The sequence below is a fragment of the Rhinopithecus bieti genome, unplaced genomic scaffold, assembly GCF_001698545.2.
Source record: "Rhinopithecus bieti isolate Rb0 unplaced genomic scaffold, ASM169854v2 scaffold_23826, whole genome shotgun sequence".
NCBI classification, from domain to species: domain Eukaryota; kingdom Metazoa; phylum Chordata; class Mammalia; order Primates; family Cercopithecidae; genus Rhinopithecus; species Rhinopithecus bieti.
Window position 1 is genome coordinate 1,381,113 of NW_016811267.1, and position 23,601 is coordinate 1,404,713.

At 57.3% G+C, this 23,601-nt stretch overlaps 1 protein-coding gene and 1 pseudogene across 2 annotated transcripts in view; one reads left to right on the plus strand and one right to left on the minus strand.

Moving 5' to 3' along the window:
* The first annotated feature begins 875 nt into the window (after positions 1–875).
* On the plus strand, positions 876–3,420 carry LOC108543277 (uncharacterized protein C19orf44 pseudogene; annotated as a pseudogene).
* CHERP (calcium homeostasis endoplasmic reticulum protein) overlaps positions 2,330–23,601 on the minus strand; it is a 25,293-nt gene continuing 4,021 nt past the window's right edge. The window contains exons 3-17 of one of the 2 annotated variants that reach the window (XM_017893691.1): positions 20,035–20,219; positions 17,612–17,749; positions 17,304–17,455; positions 14,950–15,061; positions 14,766–14,855; positions 13,817–14,069; positions 12,472–12,647; positions 9,962–10,397; positions 7,100–7,338; positions 5,915–6,048; positions 5,220–5,306; positions 4,768–4,911; positions 4,550–4,666; positions 4,021–4,115; positions 2,330–3,795 (exon numbers count right to left, since the gene is read on the minus strand). In XM_017893691.1, the coding sequence (XP_017749180.1) occupies positions 3,602–3,795; positions 4,021–4,115; positions 4,550–4,666; positions 4,768–4,911; positions 5,220–5,306; positions 5,915–6,048; positions 7,100–7,338; positions 9,962–10,397; positions 12,472–12,647; positions 13,817–14,069; positions 14,766–14,855; positions 14,950–15,061; positions 17,304–17,455; positions 17,612–17,749; positions 20,035–20,219 (2,552 nt within the window). In that variant the 3' untranslated portion in view covers positions 2,330–3,601. Of the gene's footprint in view, positions 3,796–4,020; positions 4,116–4,549; positions 4,667–4,767; positions 4,912–5,219; positions 5,307–5,914; positions 6,049–7,099; positions 7,339–9,961; positions 10,398–12,471; positions 12,648–13,816; positions 14,070–14,765; positions 14,856–14,949; positions 15,095–17,303; positions 17,456–17,611; positions 17,750–20,034; positions 20,220–23,601 lie in introns of both variants that reach the window. The other variant, XM_017893690.1, reaches the window with a different exon arrangement.

Here is a 23,601-nt window from a genome sequence, read left to right on the forward strand (position 1 = left end):
TTACAGAGATGTGTAACCTGCAAGTCCTCCTTAATTTCAGAGATAACTATTACCAACTTGATATATATACTCATTCAGACTTTTGTATGAACTGTAGTATGCATATTTCTTTTTTTTTATTTTTTTGAGACGGAGTTTTGCTCTTGTCTCCCAGGCTGGAGTGCAATGGCGTGATCTCGGCTCACTGCAACTTCTGCCTCCTGGGATCAAGTGATTCTCCTGCCTCAGCCTCCCAAGTAGCTGTGATTACAGGCGCCCGCCACCACACCCAGCTAATGTCTGTATATTTGGTAGAGGCATGGTTTCACCATGTTGGCCAGGCTGGTCTCGAACTCCTGACCTCAGATGATTTGCCTGCCTCAGCCTCCCAAAGTGCTGGGATTACAGGTGCGAGCCACCATGGCTGGCAGCAAATTTCTTTATAGAAATGGTGTTATACAGGTGCGGTGGCTCACGCCTGTAATCCCAGTACTTTGGGAGGCCAAGGTAGGTGGATCACGAGGTCAGGAGATGGAGACCATCCTGGCTAACACAGTGAAACCCCGTCTCTACTTAAAATACAAACAAATTAGCCTGGTGTGGTGGCGGGTGCCTGTAGTCCCAGCTACTTGGAAGGCTGAGGCAGGAGAATGGTGTGAACCTGGGAGGTGGAGCTTGCAGTGAGCCGAGATCGTGCCACTGCACTCCAGCCTGGGCGACAGAGCAAGACACCATNTCAGAAATCACACCTGCCAACCTCCCTGGCAGCAGAGAGAACCCTTCACAGCGCTCACTCAACAGCAGACTCCCCACAGAGTCACGTTTCCGGTGACACCACCTCCCACACGCCCTCAGTTTCCATCACAGGTGCCTTTTCAGAATCAGCGTCTTTAAGAATGGGGCACGTCAAGCTTGCATCCTCCCCTGGAAGGAGTGAGGCTGAGCCAGTGGATGAACCAGTCTCAGAAGGTGCTGATAACAGCCTCGACGAGTTTAGAATAAATATTTTATAGCTTGATGATCTGTCTCCAGTTGTCAGTGAGAACTCCGATTTGGAACAGGAAGAAGAAAGTGCTCAGAGAGAGAAAACAGCTGGCAAAATCTTCAGAGCTGAGGTGTCCGCTGGGGCGGATGCCCCCAGGCAGGCCCAGGCGAGGAGCTGGGCATCACAGGGAAAGGCCACCTCTGCAGAGGGGGATGAGAGCGAGGTCTCGGAGCATCTCAGTGCCAGCTCAGCTCCTGCCATCCAGCAGGACAGCACTTCCAGCATGCAGCCACCATCTGAAAGCCCCCATGGTGAACACAGTCAGTTCAGCTTATTCTGAGGATTTTGAAAACTCTCCAAGTCTGATGGCATCTGAGCCAACTGCGCGTTCCAAGGAGTCTCTTGACAGAACACTGGACACTCTGAATCCTCTTCAAGTGTAAAGACAGACCTTCCACAAATAGCCGAGTCTAGGAAAAAGTCGGGCAAGCACGTGACAAGGGTGCTTGTGAAGGACACAGCTGTGCAAACGCCAGACCCCACCTTCACCTATGAGTGGACCAAGTTGGCCGGTATGGCAGCCATGGGGCCTGCCCTGGGAGGTGCCTACGTGGACCCGACACCCATTGCCAATCATGTTATCAGTGCGGACACAATAGAAGTACATGAGGCGCCACAGACCTGCCCCACTGACCATGGAGGATGCCCTGGAGGAGGTGAACAAGGAGATGTGAGCACCAGCAGGTGGAGCTTGATGTGACATCTAACAAAAGGTACCCTGTGCACACACACAAACACAGAGCTCATCAGTGTCCAGGTGTGATGTTCCGTGGTGGGGCAGGCGGTGCCGGGATGAGGGCCACACACACACGTATCAGCATCCAGGTGTGACATTCCGTGGGGCGGGCGGTGCCGGGATGAGGGACACACACACACACACACGTATCAGCATCCAGGTGTGACGTTCCATGGTGGGGCAGGCGGTGCTGGCGTGAGGGCCCCAGACTCCTCTGAGCCAAATCCAGCTCAGTGACAGCTCTCCCAGCAGCATGCCCAGCTCCATGACACCAGAGGCCAGTGGAAATAGCTTCAGTGGAGCTGTCCCTACTCACAGCAGGACAGGGGCCACGAGCCTCTGCAGAGCAGCTCCACCCAGGCAGGTCCTGGCATCCCAGCGAGCCAGAGGAAGGCGGGGTGGACAGCAGAAGCCCTGCTTGAGGATATGGACAGGGGACCAGGTCAGCACGCTGAGGACGCCACGTGAGCCCCTGGGCGAAGCCTGTGACCCCAGGCTGCACAGCTCAAACCAGGACATGCGTCTCCTCAGTCAGCCGAGCACACTTCTGACTTACACATGTGTGGGAGAAAGGTCTTTAAAAAAAGGCTTTATTTGAAGGCAAAACAATGAAATCCACAAGAAATTACTAACAGCACGTGTTTACGTCTTATCCTGAATCATACATTTTAACAATTCACAGCTACAGGAAATCTAGAACAAAGTCAAATATTCATCACGTTGGGTTGAAAAGTTGGAGGATTTCGCATCTTATTGAAAAGAATTTTTCAAAAATGTTTTTGTACAAATGAATGGCATTGCACCAGGCTGCCCATGGACACCACGTGTGACCGATTCCCAGCAGTTGCCCACCAGCTTCCGCGGGGCAGCTCCCAACTGGCCTCCCCTCCCTTCAGGGGTGTGAAATGAAATGACGGAGTGGGAGGTGCTGGCTGGGGTCGGGCTCCACACTCTGGATGGGACGGGCCATAGCACACACCAGCCGGTGCAGGGTTCTTCCAAGTGCGAAACTCAAGCAGGGGATGCGATGGGCACGGACTCCGAGGAAGCGCTCGACCTGAAGTGTCTTAGGCTGGTTTCCTGTTAGAATCTTCTGTTTCCCAGATAACAGCAAATGGCTACATTCCAGAAAAAAAGTATCAACTTAAACAACTAAAATAACTGAACTAAGGGCCAGTACGCCTTTGAAGAAGTGGGTTTCAGAATCTCACTGGGCCCCTTCTCAGGTCAATATTCTTCTTTCTAAAACTAAACCAAGGGGAATAAAAATGAAAACTCTGCTTCACTTTGCAAGTCAAGTCAAAAAAGTTGTGTTTCTGTTTTTCAATCTGCGGGCAGTCATGGCACTGGGCCTTGGCTTTGTCCCTACACAGCCGAGGGGAAGCCCGGTCAGGGTCGGTGGGCGCTGGGAGCTGGAGGACAGAGCTAGGGCGCTGGCTCTGGCCCAGGCTGACCCCTCCAGCACATGCTCCTCCTGGAGCCTAAGAGGAGGCTTCAATCTGACTCAGGGCAGATGCACATCCATCCCTTCATGGGTGAATTCTTACTCGGGGCGGAGGATCTTGTGTTTCTTGCTTCACTGTAAAGGGAAACGAGCCTGGGGCCCTGGTGGCTGTAGCGCCTCCTGGTGTGGTTTGTGGGTGGCGCCCGTGCCCTCCACGCCATGGAGCATGGCATTCCCATTGGGCATGTGCTGGTCTTCCTTCGCTTCCTGTGGCTCTCCACAAGTGGAGACGGTGTGAGAACTGAACTGTCACTGTGATCTTCCACTGCCAGTCAGCCAGGAAGGTCCCACAGTCGGCACTGCTGGCCACCGGCATGGCGCCTCCCTGCATGGGCGCCTACTTACACTCGTCCCTGGCCTTCATGCGGGCAATGAAGGAGTAGCTCTTGTTCCTGCGGTAGTTCTCGTAGGGGTCGTCCAGGGCCACGCCCACGCCTTTATACTGGTCCCACTTATCTCGGACATCCCCGCCCTTGATGGGGTCCTGGATCCCTTGCTCCTTCGCACCGAGGCCGCCAGAGCCACTCCAGCCTGGAAACAGAGATGCACAGTCACAACCACGACAGGACAGAGGCAGATGGGGGTGCACATGGGGGACTGAATGTCCAGAGAGCCAGTGTAGACATGGGAAATGGGTAGAGAACCGGCCTGACTCCATCCATCCCCACATGCATTGAGGGAGAGAAAGCGCTGGTGACTCCCGGGTCCAGCACGCTTGAGGACCCTTCCCGTGCCCTCCCCATTCCCCCGCCTTACCCATCTTCACCAGCATCTGATGGCCTTTGTTCTCTTCTCCGAGCCTTGAGTCAGGGATGGGAGGTGCCGAATTAGAACCCAGACCAGCAGAGGAACTAAAATCGAGACAGGTTATTCTTTTAAGAAGTAACTGAGACATTTATTGGAATGACAGTGATGAGGGCCTCACAGCTGCAGCTTGTGTGCATGCTCACTGTCGCCAGGTGACACTGTATGCAGGTTTTGCGTCTCTACCCGTTTATCCTGTCTCAGCTAGACAAGGGGGCTCCAGACACTGGCCCCCACCCCACGCTCAGCATCGAGAGCAGGGCACCTCGAACCCCGATGATGGTTAGAAAGCAGACCCCAGCTACCGCCTCAGGCTTTGCCAAGTGACTACTGTGGTGAGGGTGAGGGTGCCACTGTCCCTGGGCTAATGCTGGCGGCCTAACTCCTAACATAGTCTCCTAACCACCAATGTTTCCACATTCACAGCAAAGCACTGCAGCATCCCAGCGTTACCAGTGTGGCAGTTAAGACAGGATCTTACGGCGGGGTGGGGCTCCTGGACCGTGACCGGCGTCGTCTTCCTGGGGAGTATGACTTGGACCGGGACCGTGACTGGGACCGGGAGCGGCTTCTGGAGGAGCGCGACCTGCTCCGACTTCTGCAGGGAAGGGTGCCCAATGGTCAGCAGCAGCCAGGCATCATGGGGAGGCCACAGGAAGAGGCCTCGGGCACTGCCCTCCTGCGGCAGCCTCTGCCTACCTGGATCTGGAGCGGGAGTAGGAGCGGGAGCAGGAGCGCGACCTTGACCTTGAGTACGAGCCTGAAGACTTGGAGGATCTTGAGTTGGAGCGGGAGGAAGAACGCCCTCGACTCTTGGATCTGCTCCGAGACCTTGAGGGTCCACTGTGGGGAGAGGCCTGATGATCAGGTGCCCCCGTGGCAGCCCACCCTGGCCCTCAGGTTCCTGGACGACCCCAGATGCAGGGGTGTGGCTGTGGATGTGGTGCCATAGCCACACAGCGGTATCAAGTTCCTAAACAGTGTGGCCGAGCCTGCTGCTGTGTGAATTCAGGCCGTGTGGAAAACACTGCCCCACAGGCACGGGCTGTGTAAGGGTGGACGTGCTGAGCACGTCTGGGGTCTACTCTAAGCCCTCCCATCGCAAGCTGTGGGCCCTGGCCGCCCGGCCGCTGCAGACATCTGTGCTTTACCTGTTTCTCTTCTCCTGGCCTTTCCTCCGCCGGGCCCGCATTTTTGCTCGGAAGAACTCATAGAGGCCGTTCTGCTCCCAGCCTTCACTGTAAGACACGGCATTCCCTGTGTGGCCACGTGACGCCCACTCACAGGAACTCGTGGAAAAGTCATCAGGAGTTAATTCACAGAACCTTGGAGAGTACATGGCCCTGTGGCTGTGGGCTCCGAGCATGGGTGCAGCGGACCTTGGCTCAGCGTTCCCACCGGGCTGTCCTCCTGCAGCCCAGTGGCTCCTCTGGTGCCCACGCCCTTGCCACCCTGCTGTTCCACTGAGGTGGTGGGGACTCATGGTCTGTAGAACTGGGGAACAGGAACACTGACTCATGGGTGGACAGGCCTGCAGCCTGGCACAGAAAGAAGGGGTGACCACGGGGAAGGGTGGGCTGACGGCCCTGTGGCAGCCAGCTGCTTGAGACGTGCCGCCATACCACACCTTCCCTAAGTTCTTCTGATGTGTCTCCATTAAAATGCCCTCCACTGAGGGCCACGTGTGTGCTGTGCCTATGACACACACACTTGTCACTCAGGGGCAGGGGGGCAGTTTCTCCTGAGGGACAGCTACATTTTCTAGCCTGGGCAGAAGGTGTGGTTGTTGGGAGCCGGGAGAGGGGACAGAGGCCTCCTGCCCGCTCCACCGACCTGGGTCCCTTACCTGTTCCTGGGTCTGTCGTGGGATGGGGGGCTGTAGAAGGCCTCCACCGCAGCCAGCAGCCTCTCGCTGGGCGGCATGGGGGGCGGAAGGCGGATGTCTTTAGGGTCCAAAGGCTTGTACTCGTGATCTTCCAGCTGTAGCAGAGAACCCAGCTGTCACCATGCCTGGGCAGAGCCCTCTCAGGCCCACCCAAGGTCTGCAGGGAGTGGGGTCAGGGCAGGGCCCAGGTTCAGTGTCAAGGGTGCCCTGGGCACTAGAGCTCCTCATCCTTCCCTCTTGGGGAACCCACACCAACCATGGTGGGTCACAGCTGCTCTGAGGCTGGTGACAATCACAGGGTTCTCTCTTCAGAAAATCACCCACAGGGGACATGGTCTCCAAACTCAGGTGACAGGAATACCCGCTGGTTTATTCACAGGCATGCGGCAGGCCCCTCACGTCACCCTTTGCTCACAATGCCTACCCTGGGCCCCTCCCTCAGAACAGCCTCAGCCCCAGCACTGGAGCCCACTGGCCTGTCTCCTTCTGCTCCGTCTCTGCCTCCTGCTGAGGCCCTGCCTTGCCTGGCTCGCCTGGGCCCCCCCGCCCACAGCTCTCTCTGCTGCTTGTGGCACCTGGACTTCAGATGGATGGGTCTGAGGGAGGATGGGAAGTGGCAGTGGCTAGCACGCCCTTGGAGCCCCAGAGCCCCAGCCCTGGCCCCTTCTTGCCTCACCTCCTCTTGCCCTATGCTCCGGCCACCCCACACTGGTACCAGCTGCTGCCAGCCCTGCCTGGCTCCTCCAGGACCACCCCCTCCCTGTGTGCTTGGCAGGCACAGCTCACAGGTGGCTCCTTCTAAGACATTCCCTCCATCAGCAGCCCTGGGACAAGGTGCTTCTGAGGGCCTGGACCGAGAAGGATGAAGGAAGGAGTTGAGCCTCATAGCCCAGCCGGCCCCACAAGGCTGAAGCTCCTCGCAGCGGGAGGGATACGAGGGGTAGGGCAGACATGGCGTTGCTCATGGCCACACCATGCAACTCCAGTTCAGACACCTCCCACTGATGGATCAGGGTCCCTAGGGAGTGGGAGATAAGGAAGGGGCGCCCCGGGAGGCACCCGGTCCCGTGTGTTCACTTTTCACCAGGAGAAACGCGGGCCAGCGTGGTGAGCATGCTTAGCTTGGAGCCCACCGCGGGGCGTTACCTTCACGAGGGGGGCCATCAGCCCAGCAGGGAGATCGAAGTAGGGCACGTTGGGGACCAGGCTGGGGTCATCGTGGTTGATGTGGGGCGGGCCCTGTCGCCGCATGTGTGGGGGCTGCCCATTGAAGCCGTGGGGGGGAGGGCCGAAGTCGGGGTGCTGGGGTCCAGCCCAGGGCGGGTGCTCGTTGATACCAGGATGAGGCATGCGATGGCCAGGGTGGTGGTGAGGGGGGCCCATTTCTGCAAAATAGAGACTTGTCTCAGGACCACAGGCCAGTCAGGATCTCCTAGGTGACAAGTGCTGGAGGGGAGGGCCTCAGTGAGGGGCCAGGAGCCAACCCTCCTGGGAGCCTGCCCAGCACCTTCTCTCACTGCTCTAGACCAGGCAGCAAGGCAGGGAGGAGCCAGGCTCTGAGGGGCCTGTCCTGCACCCATAGGCACAGCCAAGAGAGCTTGAGGCTGAGGGAAGAGAACCACAAAACCCCCAAACTGCAATGTGAGGGCTAAGTCGTGACCGTCCGAATCCATACGCCGAAGTCCCAACCCCCAGTAGCCTAGCTCAGGACAGAACCGTATTTGGAGACAGGGCCTTTAAAGACACAAATGAGTTAAAATGAAGCCATAGTGGCCCTAATCCAATGTGACTGGTACCCTTATAAAGAGAGATTAGGACACAAACACGTAGAGAGAAGACGGTCACCTATGAGCCAAGGAGACAGGCCTCCAAGACACTAACCCGAATCTGCCACACCTTCACCTCAGACCTCCAGCCCCCAGATCCTTAAGACAAATACATTCCAGCTGTTTAAGCCATCCAGGCTGCGGGACTTTATCATGACAGCCCAAGCCAAAAAGTAAAAGCAATAAATGTGCCCAGCGGTCTCCAAACTACATTTATAATCAGGAATGTATTTAAAGATACAATGCTGGGCACGCTCACGCCTGTAATCCCAGCACTTTGGGAGGCCAAGACGGGTGGATCACTTGAGGCCCAGAGTTTGAGACCAGCCTGGCCAACATGGCGAAACCCCGTCTACTAAAAATACAATTATTAGCTGGGCATAGTCGTTGGTGCCTGTAATCCCAGCTACTGAGGAGGCTGAGGTGGGAGAATCACTTGAACCTGCAAAAAGGCTGCAGTGAGCCAAGACTGTGCCACTGCACTCCAGCCTGGGTGACACAGTGAGAGTCTCAAAAAAAAAAAACAACAACAAAAGGCCAAGCGTGGTGGCTCACACCTGTAACCCCAGCACCTTGGGAGGCTGAGGCGGGCAGATCACCTGAGGTCAGGAGTTCGAAACCAGCCAGGCCAACATGGTGAAACCCTGTCTCTACTAAAGATACAAAAAATTAGCCAGGTGTGGTGGTGCACACCTGTAATCCCAGCTACTAGGGAGGCTGAGGCAGGAGAATCACTTGAACCTGGGAGGCAGAGGTTGCAGTGAGCTGAGATTCCACCATTGCACTCCAGCCTGGGCGACAAGGTAAGACGCTGTCTCAAAGATAAAGAAAAAAAAAAGCCGGACGCGGTGGCTCAAGCCTGTAATCCCAGCACTTTGGGAGGCTAAGACGGGCGGATCACGAGGTCAGGAGATCGAGACCATCCTGGCTAACCCGGTGAAACCCCGTCTCTACTAAAAAATACAAAAAAACTAGCCGGGCGAGGTGGTGGGCGCCTGTAGTCCCAGCTACTGGGGAGGCTGAGGCAGGAGAATGGCGTGAACCCGGGAGACGGAGCTTGCAGTGAGCCAAGATCCGGCCACTGCACTCCAACCTGGGCAACACAGCGAGACTCCGTCTCAAAAAAAAGAAAAAAAAAAAAAAAAAAAAAAAAGGAAGCCCTAAAAGATTAGAAATAAATTGAATGAAAAACATACTGGGCATGGTGGCTGACATCTGTGGACCCAGCCACTCCAGAGGCTGAGGTGGGATGACTGAGAGTAGCCTGGCCAACACAGCAAGACCCCATCTCTATTTAAAATAAAACATCAAAAATTTTTTAAAAAACAAAAAAACTAGTTTTTTTTTTTTTTTTTTGTTTGAGACAGGGTCTGTCACCCAGGGTGGAGTACAGTGGTGCGAGCATAGCTCACTGCAACCTCAGCCTTCTGAACAGCTAGGACCACAGGCACCCGACACCACCCCAAGTGTTGATTTTTTAAACAAACTAATAAAACAGGAAAATTGGGCCAGGCGCGGTGGCTCACGCCTGTAATCACAACACTTTGGGAGGCTGAGACGGGTAGATCACGAGGTCAGGAGATTGAGACCATCTTGGCTGACATGGTGAAACCCCGTCTCTACTAAAAACACAAAATTAGCCGGGCGTGGTGGCGGGCGCCTGTAGTCCCAGCTACTCGGGAGGCTGAGGCAGGAGAATGGCATAAACCCGGGAGGTGGAGCTTGCAGTGAGCCTCTGCCACTGCACTCCAGCCTGGGCGACAGAGTGAGACTCTGTCTCAAAAGTAAATAAAATAAACAAACGGGAAAACTGATGCAAAAAGCAAGCTGCAGCAGTAGAAAGAACGAGGCCTCGCCCTGCCCTAGCCAAGGCCACCCACAGCGGGAAGCTTTTCCTACTGGATCTGCCGCATCTGTAGACAGTGCACAAAGCTCCTAGCGCGGCTGGGAGGAGGGGATGGAGTTGCACCTCTGCAGCCAGCCTGGCCTAATCAGGGCAGCAAGGCAGTCTGTGTCCTCACTTCCTGAGAACCCGGGCCGGGCTCCTCGGACGTTCCATGACCCTGTGCCTGTCACTGTGCACTCGGGAGCATGCCAGGACCACAAGCAGTGCTACCAGCCTGCTCGGCAGGCGAGCCGTGGGTGCCTCCACCAGGCCCTACCCGGACGCCCGTACACTCACCGGCAGGGAAGTCCCCCTGGGGGTAGTCGAAGCGGTGGGGATAGGGCGGCCGCTCGAAGGGGTGCCGCGGCGGGAAGTCATCCTGCATGAAGCGGGGCGGGAAGCGGTTGAAGTTGTGGGGGTGTGGAGGCTGGTTGAACTGTGGGTGCTGCTGGTGGGGCGGGAAGGGCCCCCGGAAGTGTGGGGGCCGCTGCATGCGGAAGGGCGGCTCGCGCTGGCCCCCGCCCCAGGGCGGCTGCTCGTGCTGGCTGTTCCAGGGGCCCTCGAACTGGCTGTTCCAGGCTGGGTCAGGCTGGTTGTTCCAGGGCGCGTCGCGCTGGCCGTTCCAGCCAGGGTCACCACGCTGCTCGCCCCACATGCCTTCATGGCTGTTGTTCCAGGGGGGGCAGTGGGGTGGGCCGCCCTGGTGGTGCGGGTAGGGCGGCTGCTCTGGCGGCTGCAAGGGAAGGGACAGGCGTGAACCCTGCATGGTCTGGGCCCCAGTGCTTCGCAGCATCACAGCGCTGGCTCAGACCATGGAGGCGCTGCCCTGGCCACGTCAGGGAGCCTCCTAGGCTGATGCCTGCGGCAATGCTGGGCACCAGCCCTCAGCCCGGACCACATGCTGCTGCGAAAGGACCAGACCCCCAACAGCTGCACCTGCATCTCAGTCCCAGGGCTGCTCTGCCGCTGGGGCATGCTGCACCCGCATACAGGCCCCGCACTCCAGGAGGCGCTCCCCACTACCACTGCCACACAAACGCAGCTCCCTCGCCCCTTGGGGACAATGGGGTGGAGGCACAGACAGTATTGCTTCTCAGAGCATCCCAGGCACCCACGGGGTGGGGCTCACTCTGACACCACCTGCCCTGCCTCACTCCCCATCTCCCCAAAAGCCATCTGCTGGGGTCAGCTCCCAGACACACTGTGGCACACACATCCTTGTCTCAGGGTCTGGTTGAGGACCCTCCACCCGAGCCAGCATCTTCCTGTGGACCGAAGACAGGAGGCTCTTCCCTCACTAGCTCCTGCTCTGGAGACTTAAAGCCAAGAGGGCAAACTCCAGTTTGGGCTGGGGAGGTGAGGCGCGCAGAGGCCAAAGAGAAGGCCCGTGTCTAGGGTCACAGATGGGTAACTGTGCTGATAACCCCTACTAAGGGGAGGCCTCAGCCGCCCAAACTGCTGGGATTACAGGCATGAGCCACCACGCCCAGCCTTGTTTTTCTGTTTTAGAGACAGGGACTCACTCTGTCACCCAAGCTGGAGTGCAGTGGCATGACCATAGCTCAACGAAGCCTGAAGTCCTGGCTGAACCAATCCTCCTGCCTCAGACCGCTGTGTAGCTGGGACTACAGGAGTGCACCACCATGCCAGCTTATTTTTATTCTTTGTAGAGATGGAGTCTTGCTTTGTTGCCCAGGCTGGTCCCAAACTCCAAACTCCTGGCCTCAAGCAATCTTCCTACCTCAAGAAATTACTTCTAAACATGTTAAGACCCCACGTGGCCAAGTCAGGCAGGGCAAGCTGCTGTTTCTCAGTGTGGACTGCAGGACGCACTGCTGGCCTAGCGGGGACCCTCAGTGAGAGGCGTGCCCACTGTCTTGAGCCCAATCCTCTGGTCTGCAAAAAGACTGAGGCTGGAGACACTAAGGGCCTGTTTCCACACCCACAAAACAGGGACAAGAACTGCTCTCCCAGCTGAGGGTACCTGCAAAACGGCCACCACCATCTGGCTCCCGGCCAGCACTTGGAGGCAGGAGCTGTCTTTATGGGCGTGTCCAATCTTTAGTGAGGTTCAATTTCATGTCCTGAAGCTGGGCGTGTGAGGCTTAAAGCCACAACCACCAAGTCTCAGTCCAGAGCCAGTCTCCTTGCCATCCTTACACCTGTCCTTGTGGACAGGGAGTCACCCGGAAAGGCCACGCTGCAAAGCCAACCAGGCCCCATGGTCAAGGGGGAAGTCGCGCCTGGGAAGGCCAGGGGCTGTGCCTCAGTGCTCTGAGTGGAACCAGCACGCTCCAGGGCATTTCCCAGCCATGCTGTGCCAGATGAGGTGGCCCCTGCCTTGGCCCAGGCGTATGTGACCCATAGCAAAGCTGCTGAGGTCTCCCAGGGGCAACATGCCTGACATTTCTGACACCTCCTTTCCTTACTTTTAAAAGCACCTTGTTCTTTCCAAGATGACAAAACACTGACACTCAGCTAGCTGACCCTGTTTCAGAAGGACAGGAAACAGAACGCCTTGCCGTCCTCGCGGCGTTAAACTCCCCTGCACCCGCAGGAAAATGGGGATCTATGCTACACAGAAGCCCCAGCCATCAAAGCTCAGGGAAGGGACATGAAGACCTGTCACTCCACCTGTCCCGGTGCCACAGGAAGACAGGGCTGTCACTAACCCAGCATAAGCTCTGCCACAGAGTATCCCTTGTGTTTCCCAGTGAGCCACTCAACGCCCATCCCACTGCATATGGGAGGCCGCCCCGTCAGGCCAAGGGTGCCCATCTGCTCCCACGCCACGTTCCAGTCAATACCTGCTGCTGGCCCCAAGGAGCCACAGGGTGAGGCTGGTCAAACCAAGGGGGCTTGTTCGGTGGGATCTGGTCGTGTGGCCCGGGGCCCCGGGGGCCGGTGGCTGCGGGATCCTGGACCCCTCCTGGGGCTTCGTACTCTGAAGAGCCAGGCATCTGGATGGGAGGCTTGCTGTCATCTAAATCGAAGTGACAGGCTGTTAGAGCAGGCCTGGCAGCAGGAGGTGCTGTCTCCTCTCCACACCACCCCAGAGCAAACCAGGCTATGACTTTTAGCGCCCAATGGATGACTGCTTCAGGACCCCACTAAAACCATGACCATTACCGGCCTCCAGGAAGGGGATGGGGAAGAGGGGAGGTTTTGACCTTGAACATGACACACATCTGTCCTTTTCAAAGCTTTACAAGAAACATGCCTCACTTCTGCCCTCTTGGTTTGCTGAAGAATTTCTGTCCACATTGAATTTGATTAGACATTTTTCCGGTATCTAATTAAAAGATCATTTCCCCACAATCTCTAATTAAAAGACCATTTCCCCACAATCTGTTATTTTCTATCCTATACAATCCTCATGTTCCTGGAACAAATCTTCTTTGATCAGAATGTAATTTTAAAATCCTTTGCTAGATTCTGCTAAGATTTTCCTCAGTATTTATGTGTCTTTTTCAGAAGCGACCCTAGATTGCATTTTCTTTTTTCTTTTTTTTTTTTTGAGAAGGAGTCTCGCTCTGTCACCCAGGCTGGAGTGCAGTGGCCAGATCTCAGCTCACTGCAAACTCCGCCTCCCGGGTTTTACGCCATTCTCCTGCCTCAGCCTCCCGAGTAGCTGGGACTACAGGCGCCCGCCACCTCGCCCGGCTAGTTTTTTGTATTTTTTTAGTAGAGACAGGGTTTCACCGTGTTAGCCAGGATGGTCTCGATCTCCTGACCTCGTGATCCGCCCGCCTCGGCCTCCCAAAGTGCTGGGATTACAGGCTTGAGCCACCGCGCCCGGCCTGCATTTTCTTTTTGAGACAGGGTCTTGCTTTGTTACCCAGGCTGGAGTGCAGTGGTGTAAATATGGCTCACTGCAGCCTCAATCTCATGGGCGATCTGGGTACCTTTCCTCTATTTTTCTCTTCTCTGGGAACAGGAAACACATCTTTTGCTGTTCAGGAATGGAACAGTTGGAGTTTTACTCTAATGTCACCGGGCTCGTGCTTGTAAATGAAAACCTGGGTCTAGGAGCAGGTCTGGGACGATGGAACCAGAGCTGTGTCTGAGGGTGGCAGACTGCTTTCTGACTACACTCAGTGCCTAGCCTCTGGGGGCTGCTTCCTGAGGGCAGGGGCTGAGGGAGCCCCATACCGGGCTGGGTGGTGGGCGGGATGGCAGGGGCAGGTGCTGGGGCCGGGGGCGGGGCAGGCGGTGGAGGCGTGGCCTTGACTTCAGCCTCCATCTGCGGCATCTGGAGCTGCTGCTGCTGCTGTTGCTGCTGCTGCTGCTGCTGGGCCAGGCTGGTGACGAACTCCTCGTGCTGCGTCTTGAGGGTCTGGATCTGCTGCTGGAAGGCCAGCTGCACTGGCTGGACCACCGAGGAGTACTCGTTGATGAGGGTGGCCTGGAAGAGAGAAGAGCACCCACTGCTCAGTACACGGCCTTGGGGCTTGCTGTCTGGCACCAGAGGACAAACGCCTGGAAAGCAGCAGAGCCTGGGGGACCTGGGGCAGGTGAACAGGGAACCGTCATGTGAAACGGCCAATACAGTCTGGGCAATCAGTGTGTGTGTTGGGATCTGGCCAGAGATGTGGGGACGAGGCTGTTCGTTGCAGCATGGCTCACAATTCCCTGACAACAGGAACGAGCGATGACAGCTGTGTCCTGGCCGCCGGGTGGCTGCTCAGAGAACGCTGCCCACCAACATTCTGGGACACGCTCATGGGCTCTGCCTCCCACTTGCCATGTGGTTCTCGGCAAGAGGGGCTGCCACAGCCTAAGCCACGTCTGGGCTTCCTCACGCTTCCATCACGCAGGAACATGCCTGACCACCAGAGCAAATGGGCCACATGCAGGGACTCCGAAAGGCCGCCTGGTTCTAGTGTGCCAGGAAAGTCAGGGAGACACACCCAAGGCCTGGGAATGTCACCTGGGACTCTCCAGTCAACACCCACTGGATACTCCTAGCACAAGCAGGGTACATGGGCTCTCTGGCTTCCGGGACCTGCTAGGGTGGCAGCTGCTGTCCCCACACTCCCAAGCCCTCCTGAGGCATCCGCCCCAGCTATAGGGTGAGGCATGGGTGGGCAGAGACACTCACCTGGTACTGACCAAGCCCCAGGGCCGGGCTCTGTAGCTGCTGAATGATGGAGTCATCGAAGTAGCCGTTTTTCTCCCAGAGCTGCAGGAGCTGGGGGTGGGAGAAGAGAGAGGCTGGGTCAGCAGGGAGCGGGAAGGCCTGCATATCCCAGTCTCGCCCAACCCCCGGCCCAGGGCCCACGCACCCGGGCGATCTTCTGCTGCTTATCTTCCTCCACGGCCAGGAAGCTGGTGCAGTAGATGGGCACCACGACTTTCTGCAGGGCGGCCAGCAGCTCCCGGGCCTGCTTGCGCTGGCTGTGAGGGAGAGACTTTCCGCGCGTCAGGGCCCTGGGGCGGGACCCGGCCACGCGCCCGTTACCATCACGGCTCCAGCCTCAGCGCCCTCTGCCTTCTCGGGAATCGGGTCCCCAACCCGGTCGGGGCAATGGCTGGGCTCCCACGAAACCTGTGCTGGTGCCTGGGCTCAAGGAAGGGAACAGACAGAAAAACAGCAAGCAGGGGAGGGAGAGAATGTGGCCTGGGGCCGTTCTGAGCAAGGCCTTTCAGTCCAGTCCCCTTGAGAGGAAATAACCTTCCCTCCTTCCTTCTTGGGTGGCGCTGTGGATGAGGGGACATGGGGTCCGCAGGAACCCCTGCCTGTGTGCAGTGGGCGGGATGGGACTGCTGCGGAGTGGGGGTCTTGCCCTTGCTACTCGCTATGCACAAGGAAACCTCGGCCCAGGCCAGGCCTCTCGGGAGGAGGAGGGAGGGTACTCAGTCCTTCGGGCACCTAGAACGCTTTAGAAGAGCGACCAGAGGCCCAGTCGGGGGAGGCGCTGGGGCCATGTCCTCTCAGGGCAGCGCTGCACTGGACACTCTGCGTAGCTGGCCTGGGAGGCCCCTGCAGCTGCGCAGGGAGATGGTTGCCCCCACAGGGGGACGCGGGACAGGAGGGGAGCAGCTCAAAGCCCCTCAACCCCCAGCTTGCCGCAGGGAGCTCAGGGGAGCAAGGGCCTGGGCCGGGCAGCCGGGAGGATGGATGAGCAGCACATGGCTTCGGACAGAGTGGAGCTAGAGAGGCGCATAGCTGGAGAATGTAGGAAACGGTGCATCCATGCAAGGTGCCCCTGATTCAAAGGCAGGGAGAAGTGGAGGCATGAGCAGGAGCAGAAGGGCAGAGGTGGTGCGCAGCCGCAGCTCACTTCCCAGCAGGAGAGAAACAGGGACTGAGGTGGGGAGGGAAGAGGGACTCAGGCAGTGCTGCATGTGGTAGATGGGGTGAGATGGGTGCTGGCAGCTTGGACCAGTGCAGAGGCGCATGAGGTGCCTGGCCAAGACTGCTGCCTGCTAGGCTCAGTAGCAGTGCTTGTTTCCTCCTGTGTGCGCAGGCCTTTGGCCTGGGGTTCTATTGGTTTTTTTTTTTTTTTTTTTTTTTTGCTAATTTTTGTGAGAAGGGCCCCAGTGACCCTGTAGAAGGAAATATTCAACCAACCTTGGGGAGGGTGGAGACAGCAACCGTGGGAAGGGGTGAGGGCTGGGTGGGGACAGAGTGTCGGCAGAGGTGTCTCTGTTGAAGTCTGAGAATCGGATCAGGGCTGGAGAAGGGGACCCCAAAGGAGGGTCCCGATGGCTGAGCAAAGTCAGGTGCACGTGTGTGCACGCGTGCAAATCAGTGACGAGGGCCGGAGACAGACACAGAGGTCAAGGAGGCCATGGCCGAGAAGGCAACAAGGAGACGCCAAGAAGCTGCCCCAGGAGAGCAAGGAGTGCAGGGGACAGTGGCCCCAAGGCAGCAATGTGACAGGTGAGGCTGGGGTCTAGGGGAGAGGACGGGGCATGCAGTGAAGGTGCACAGGACGCCTAGACCCTGCAGTCCTGCAGACAGAAGCCTGGCGGCTCACAGAGACCCCCCGGCCCAGGCTCCCTGGACAAGTGCCCCTAGTCTTGGNTTGTGAGAAGGGCCCCAGTGACCCTGTAGAAGGAAATATTCAACCAACCTTGGGGAGGGTGGAGACAGCAACCGTGGGAAGGGGTGAGGGCTGGGTGGGGACAGAGTGTCGGCAGAGGTGTCTCTGTTGAAGTCTGAGAATCGGATCAGGGCTGGAGAAGGGGACCCCAAAGGAGGGTCCCGATGGCTGAGCAAAGTCAGGTGCACGTGTGTGCACGCGTGCAAATCAGTGACGAGGGCCGGAGACAGACACAGAGGTCAAGGAGGCCATGGCCGAGAAGGCAACAAGGAGACGCCAAGAAGCTGCCCCAGGAGAGCAAGGAGTGCAGGGGACAGTGGCCCCAAGGCAGCAATGTGACAGGTGAGGCTGGGGTCTAGGGGAGAGGACGGGGCATGCAGTGAAGGTGCACAGGACGCCTAGACCCTGCAGTCCTGCAGACAGAAGCCTGGCGGCTCACAGAGACCCCCCGGCCCAGGCTCCCTGGACAAGTGCCCCCTAGTCTTGGGACAGGCCAAGCCAAGCTACTGATTGGAGCAAGCGGCCACCCAGGAGGGGTTGAGGAGGAGCGCGAGGAAGCGGCGCTCTGGGCACGGGGTGGCGGCACTCACCAGTGGTGCAGCACGTCGTTGATCAGGTAGATGAGGTGCAGCCGCAGCTCAAAGTGCGCCCCGTCAGCCGTGATGCGGTTCCGGAGGTGGCCGGCCATCAGCTCACAGTGCGGCGGGGACTTGGCATTGCTGAACATCCAGTTCTTCCCGGCCTGCAACAATCGAGCCGATGACGAGTGAGCAGGGTGCTCAAGGCGGGAGGGAAAGGCACCCATTGTAACAGCCCTTAGCCCAAACTGGCTGCGGCGGGTCCTGCCTCAGGGTGGGACCAGGGGGAAGCTGGGCTCTGGGAAGCCCCAGCCCCTCACCGAGATGGCGTCCTTGGTGCACGTGTCGATGATGGGCTGCAGCAGGTTGTCAAACTCGTTCATGTCTAGCTGGGTCTCCTCCAGAAGCTTCTGCATCTGCTGTTCCACCGCGTGGGCCACGGCCGCTGTCACTTGCTCCTGGGTGGTGGGTCAGTGGGGCCAAGAGCACATGAGGAGGGACCCACAGCCCGAGCCCGCCGGCCTGGCCCAGCAGGGGCGGGGTGGGGACCTGGTGGGGATGCCCCGACTCTGGGCTGCTCTGGCCATCAGCTCCCTTGCTTGTCCCCAGCATGAGGAGACTCTGTCTCTCGTGCCTGCCGTGAATCTGTGACAGTCCCTCCCAGAGTGGGCAGGGCATTGACAGGACATACCAGGAAAGAACACCTGCCCTCCAGGTAGCCAAGGGAAACACTGCAGCCCAGAGGAACAAACAACCTCTGCAAACCAACTCAACAAAAAACAAAGGCGGGGCGCGGTGGCTCATGCCTGTAATCCCAGCACTTTGGGAGGCTGAGGCGGGAGGATCGCTTGAGTCCAGGAGCTCCAGACCACCTGGGCAACGTAGCGAGACCTCATCTCTACAACAAATAAAATACAAATTAGTTGAGCATGGTAGCGTGTGCCTGTGTTCCCAACTACTTGGGAGGCTGAGGCGGAAGGATCGCTGGAACCTAGAAGTTCAAAGTTACGGTGAGCTTTGACTGTACCACTGCACTCCAGCCTGAGTGACATGGCAAGACCTTGCTTGTCAACAACAACAACAACAAAAAAAAAAAAAAAAGAAAAGAAAAATGAGGGATGGTGTGAGCAGGCAATAGAGGGAGAGGACACACCCATGGCCTCTGGTCAAACAAGAAGGGGGCAATCTCATTCCTCAATAGGAAACGCAGGTTAAAATGCAACTGGTAAAAACAGAGCTGCCATGGGGACCAGCAGTCAGTCAGGGCTGGTCAAGGCCAGCCTCCCACTCCATGATGAACTCTGGCAGAAGCTGAGGGTGAGCATTCTGGAACTTTCTTTTTTTTGAGACAGAGTCTCGCTCTGTCGCCCAGGCTGGAGTGCAATGGCACAATCTTGGCTCACTGCAACCACTTCTGCCTCCTGTGTTCAAGCAATTCTCCTGCCTCAGTCTCCCGAGTAGCTGGGACTACAGACACCTGTCACTGCGCCCGGCTAATTTTTTTGTTTTTTAGTAGAGATGGGGTTTCACCATATTGGCCAGGCTGGTCTCAAACTCCTGACCTTGTGATCCGCCTGCCTTGGCCTCCCAGCGTGCTGGGATTACAGGCTGAGCCACCATGCCCAGCTGGAACTTTCTGAGAGCAATGTGACAGCGTGATTTTACGCCCTGAACCTAGTACGAAGAATGAGGCTGGTGTTTTGGAGGTTTGGTATTCTATTCCTCTCGTTTTTCTGGCAATGCACCTGTATTCTTTAATTTATTTTTCCAAGACTGAGTCTTGCTCTGTCACCCAGGCTGGAGTGCAGTGGTGTGATCTCAGCTCATGCAACCTTTTCCTCCCAGGTTCAAGCAATTCTCCTGCCTCAGCCTCCCAAGTAGCTAGGATTACAGGCATGCGCCACCACACCCAGCTAATTTTTGTGTTTTTCGTAGAGACAGCATTTCATCATGTTGGCCAGGCTAGCCTCGAACTCTTGACCTCGTGATCCGCCCATCTCAGCCTCCCAAAGTACTGGGATTACAGGTGTGAGCCACCACACCCAGCCAATGCACCTGTATTCTATCTGGCAAAAGTTATCAAACTGTTGGACCAGGAAGGACAAAAGGGTCCTTCTGGCCAGGTGGATCACCTGAGGTCAGGGGTTTGAGACCAGCCTGGCCAACCTGGTGAAACCTCGTCTCTACTAAAAATACAAAAATTAGGCGGGTGTGGTGGTGCATGCCTGTAATACCAGCTACTCCGGAGGCTGAGGCAGGAGAATCGTTTGAACTCAGGAGGCGGGGGCTGCAGTGAGCCAAGATCGCGCCCCTGCACTCCAGCCTGGGCAACAGAACAAGACTCCATCTCAAAAACAGTAACAATTTTAAAAAAGGGTCCTTCCCCAACCAACAGCTCCAGGTGACCTAGCTACTGTGTGGTGGGGCCAATGGTAGGCACCAGAGACTGTCTGGCCACCGCTGTTGGGGAGCTTCAAGGTGCACACGTGCCCCACAGTCCCACTCGGGGGGTCCACCCCAGGGTGATGGGTGCACGCATGTCCAGAGGCTTCACTGAGATGAGAAGCAGCCTCTGTGTCTGGCATCAGGGCTGGAGGAGACAGTGGCTGACACGCACCAAGCCCTGGGTGGCAGGGCGGGCCCTGTCCTCACTGACATCTGTTCTTCATTCTGGTGAACAGATGCAAAACCAGAGGCACAGGGGAGTTGCTGGTGCCTGGCTGAGGAGGGGGTGGGCTCGTACCTGTCTGAGCGCCAGCAAGTGCTGCTCCTGCTGCTGGAGGTTCCACTGGCTCTGCTGGATGAGCTCGTCCATGGACGGTGCGCCCTGGGCCGGCGGGATGGGCGCAGCGGGGGCCAGCGGGGGCTGTGGCAGGGGCGGCATGGCGGCGGCTGGTTCCAGCTCTGGGGTCTGCTGCTTGCAGATGACTGGAGGGAGAGGAGGAGGGGTGCCCCATGAGAATGCAGATGGCGGTCTAGGTGTCCCCTTGGCCACCTCTCAGTTACAGGAGCCTCCCCCCACCCAGGGACTCACCATCCACAAGGGCCTGTGCACAGTCTCGTGCCCACACAAACCCAGTTCCTCCTACTCTCGGGCCCTGCCCTCCCTCTCACAGGATCCCAGCCTCGGCCTTCCATCTTCGGGCTGTCCCCTCCTCGGAGAACCTAGGAAGTCCCCTGGCCACTCTCTTGCCAGCACCATCCAGTCCTCGCACAGTGTCCTTCCGGTGCAAGTTAAGTCTGAGCCTGCCCACCTCCTCACCCACCTAGGTCCCACTTGGCAGAATCCACGCCTTGGCACCTCTCATCCCCTGACCTCCTCAGGCACTCGCTGGCCTCTGCCACTGTCTCCTAAGCTACCATCCTAAGATGTTGTGGCCACCAGGCCTCTGCACATCTGGCCAGAAAGGCACGAAGCTGCACCTCCCGAAAGCACACTGCAGCCTCCCCCACGCCCGCCCTGTCTTTCTACTGACTCTCCTTGCTTTTCCAGCCCTTGGGGACAGAGACTCCTCTGCAATCAGGGGTGCATCCAGTTTGAGGCAGCAGTGAGACACCCATTCTGCTGGCAGAAGCTGGGGTCAGGGTGGGCGCAGGTCCCCACTCTGGTCAGATGGGGCAGGTGGTGAGGTCTCTGAGAAAGGGACCCTGCTCGTAAGGAGGCCCTGGACAAGATACCCGCCTCTCTCTCCGTCTTGGGGCCGCCTGGTCTGAATGTGACTATGTACCCCTGGAGCCCTCCAGACCCCCACTCCGAGGGGACCAGGACAAAACCAAAGATAAGGGAGGTGGGGTATCAGGTGGAAGGTGTTGCCCCTCACTGGGTGCTCAAGTCAAGTCTCGGGGCTGACTGTGCCTTCCAGTTTGTGCACCCAAGGGCACCCTATAGGATGACCCCCAACTTCTGCACCGAATCCCACCCCTCCCACCGTCCGAGGGACACTGCTTCATAATATTTCTTCTCTCTCTTGTTTCTCCAACTCCTTCCTCTTTACCCGCCCCCACCCCAGCAGCATCTAAACACATCGGGCTGGGTGTGGTGGCTCACACCTATAATCTCAGGACTTTGGGAGGGTGAGGCGGGTGGATCACCTGAGGTCAGGAGTTCGAGATCAGCCCAGTCAACACGGGGAAACCCTGTCTCTACTGAAAATGCAAAAAATTAGCCGGGTGTGGTGGCAGGCACCTGTAATCCCAGCTACTTGAGAGAGACTGAGGCAGGAGAATTGCTTGAGCCCGCAAGGTGGAGGGTGCAGTGAGCCGAGATGGCGCCACTGCGCCCCAGCGTGGGTGACAGAGGGAGACTCCGTCTCAAAAGAAAAAAAAAAAAAAAAAAAAAAAAAGTAAGTAAATAAACACATCAGAACATTCTGGGTTGGAAACCTCTCCCTTCACCCCATGATCCTCTCTAAACGATTTCTCAGCGAAGACTCACTCCAGATCTTCACCTCCCCTTTATCTCAGCCTGGCGCCTGCCTGCCACTCCCCGTCACCCCCCCACCTTCCCCCAGGCAGCTGAGGACACCCTTGCTCAACTCAGCCCCATGGGCCTGTCACAGATGCTTGCCTCCCTTGGCCTCCATGTGCTGCCCCCTCAGTCCCTTTCTCCCCCTTTACCAACCCCTCTCCTGTTGGACCCTCAGATGCTGGGGTGCACGGTCTGTGTTCTGAGCCCCGTCCTCTGCTCTGTGCAACCCCCAGGGGAACATGAGCTCTTCATTCCTGCCGCTGTGACTGTCAGCTGCACGTTGTGATTCCTAAATCCATCATCTCCATTCTGGATTCCCTGAGCTTTGGCCCTAACCACCGACTGCACGGTCCACTGTGTTTCCAAGGGACCTGTGTTTCCTCTCGCCCCCTACACCGATGTCCCCTCCTGTGCTCCCCGCACCATGGCTGGCACCACCGTCCGCCCAGAAACCCAGGTCAGAAGGTACATGTGCCTCCCACTGAGGAGCGACATGGTGTCAAGGCAGCCTCCTAGACATCACTCCAATCAGTCTATGTCCCTGCTGTCACCACCATGGATCTGCTGTCACCTGCGTCACCCCAGAACCGGTCTTCCTGCGTCAGGTGCCACCCCTCCACCTCTTTTCAACATGGCAGTCACGGTACTGCCACTTAAGGAGTGGTCCCTGGGCTACCCAGGGGTGACAGATGGTTATGGAACCAGAAAGTGAGCATTTCAAAACCTTCCTAGCCACGTGATAGTTCACGGTCCACACTGTTACTGTGCTTTGCAAAAGTTTTGGTCCACAACAGGTTAGAAACTTAAAAAAACAAAAACCAAAATGGTCCTTCACCACAGAGTTCGTGAAGCTCCATTCTAGAACAGCTGACCCAGGCTTTAAGAAGCGGGGTGCAGAACTGACTGTACTGTGGCTAACCCGGCGCTAGAACACGGACCGAAACCTTCCACGAGTCTCTCCCATGCTTCCAGGATACACTCCTCACCCCTCCTCAAGCCAGGGCCCCGACTCCTCCCCAAGCCAGGCCCCCAATTCTGCACCCCCACCTCTGGTCACTCCAAGAACCCCTCCTACTCTGGGCTTCAGCCACCCTAAGCTCTGGGTCCCCTATTCCCTCCAAGGGCTCCGTCTTCTGCCCGGAACACTTTTCTCCCCTAGTTTTCACCTGGCCAACCCCAAGACACCCTTTAGATCTAACCAAGATATCATCACCCGCAGAAAGCACTTCTTGGCCGGGCGCAATGGCTCACACCTGTAATCCCAGCACTTTGGAGGCCAAGGTGGGTGGATCATAAAGTCGAGAGATTGAGACCATCCTGGCCAACATGGTGAAACCGCGTCTCTACTAAAAATACAAAAATCAGCTGGGTGTGGTGGCGGGCACCTGTAGTCCCAGCTACCTGGGAGGCTGAGGCAGGAGAATCACCAGAACCCGGTAGGCGGAGGTTGCAGTGAGCGGAGATCGTGCCACTGCACTCCAGCTTGGCGACACAGCAAGATTCCATCTCCAAAAAAAAAAAAAAAAAAAAAAAAAAAAAAAAAAGAGGCAGGGGGGGGGGGTTTCCCCTATAATCCCAGCACTTTGGGAGGTCCAGGCGGGCAAATCACGAGGTCAGGAGATCGAGACCATCCTGGATAACACAGTGAAGCCTCGTCTCTACTAAAACTACAAAAATTAGCCGGGCATGGTGGCATGCAACTGTAGTCCCAGCTACTCAGGAAGCTGAGGCAGAATGGCTTGAACCTGGGAGGCGGAGGTTGCAGTGAGCTGAGATCGTGCCACTGCACTCCAGCCTGGGAGACAGAGCGAGACTCCATCCCAAAAAAAAAAAAAAAAAAAA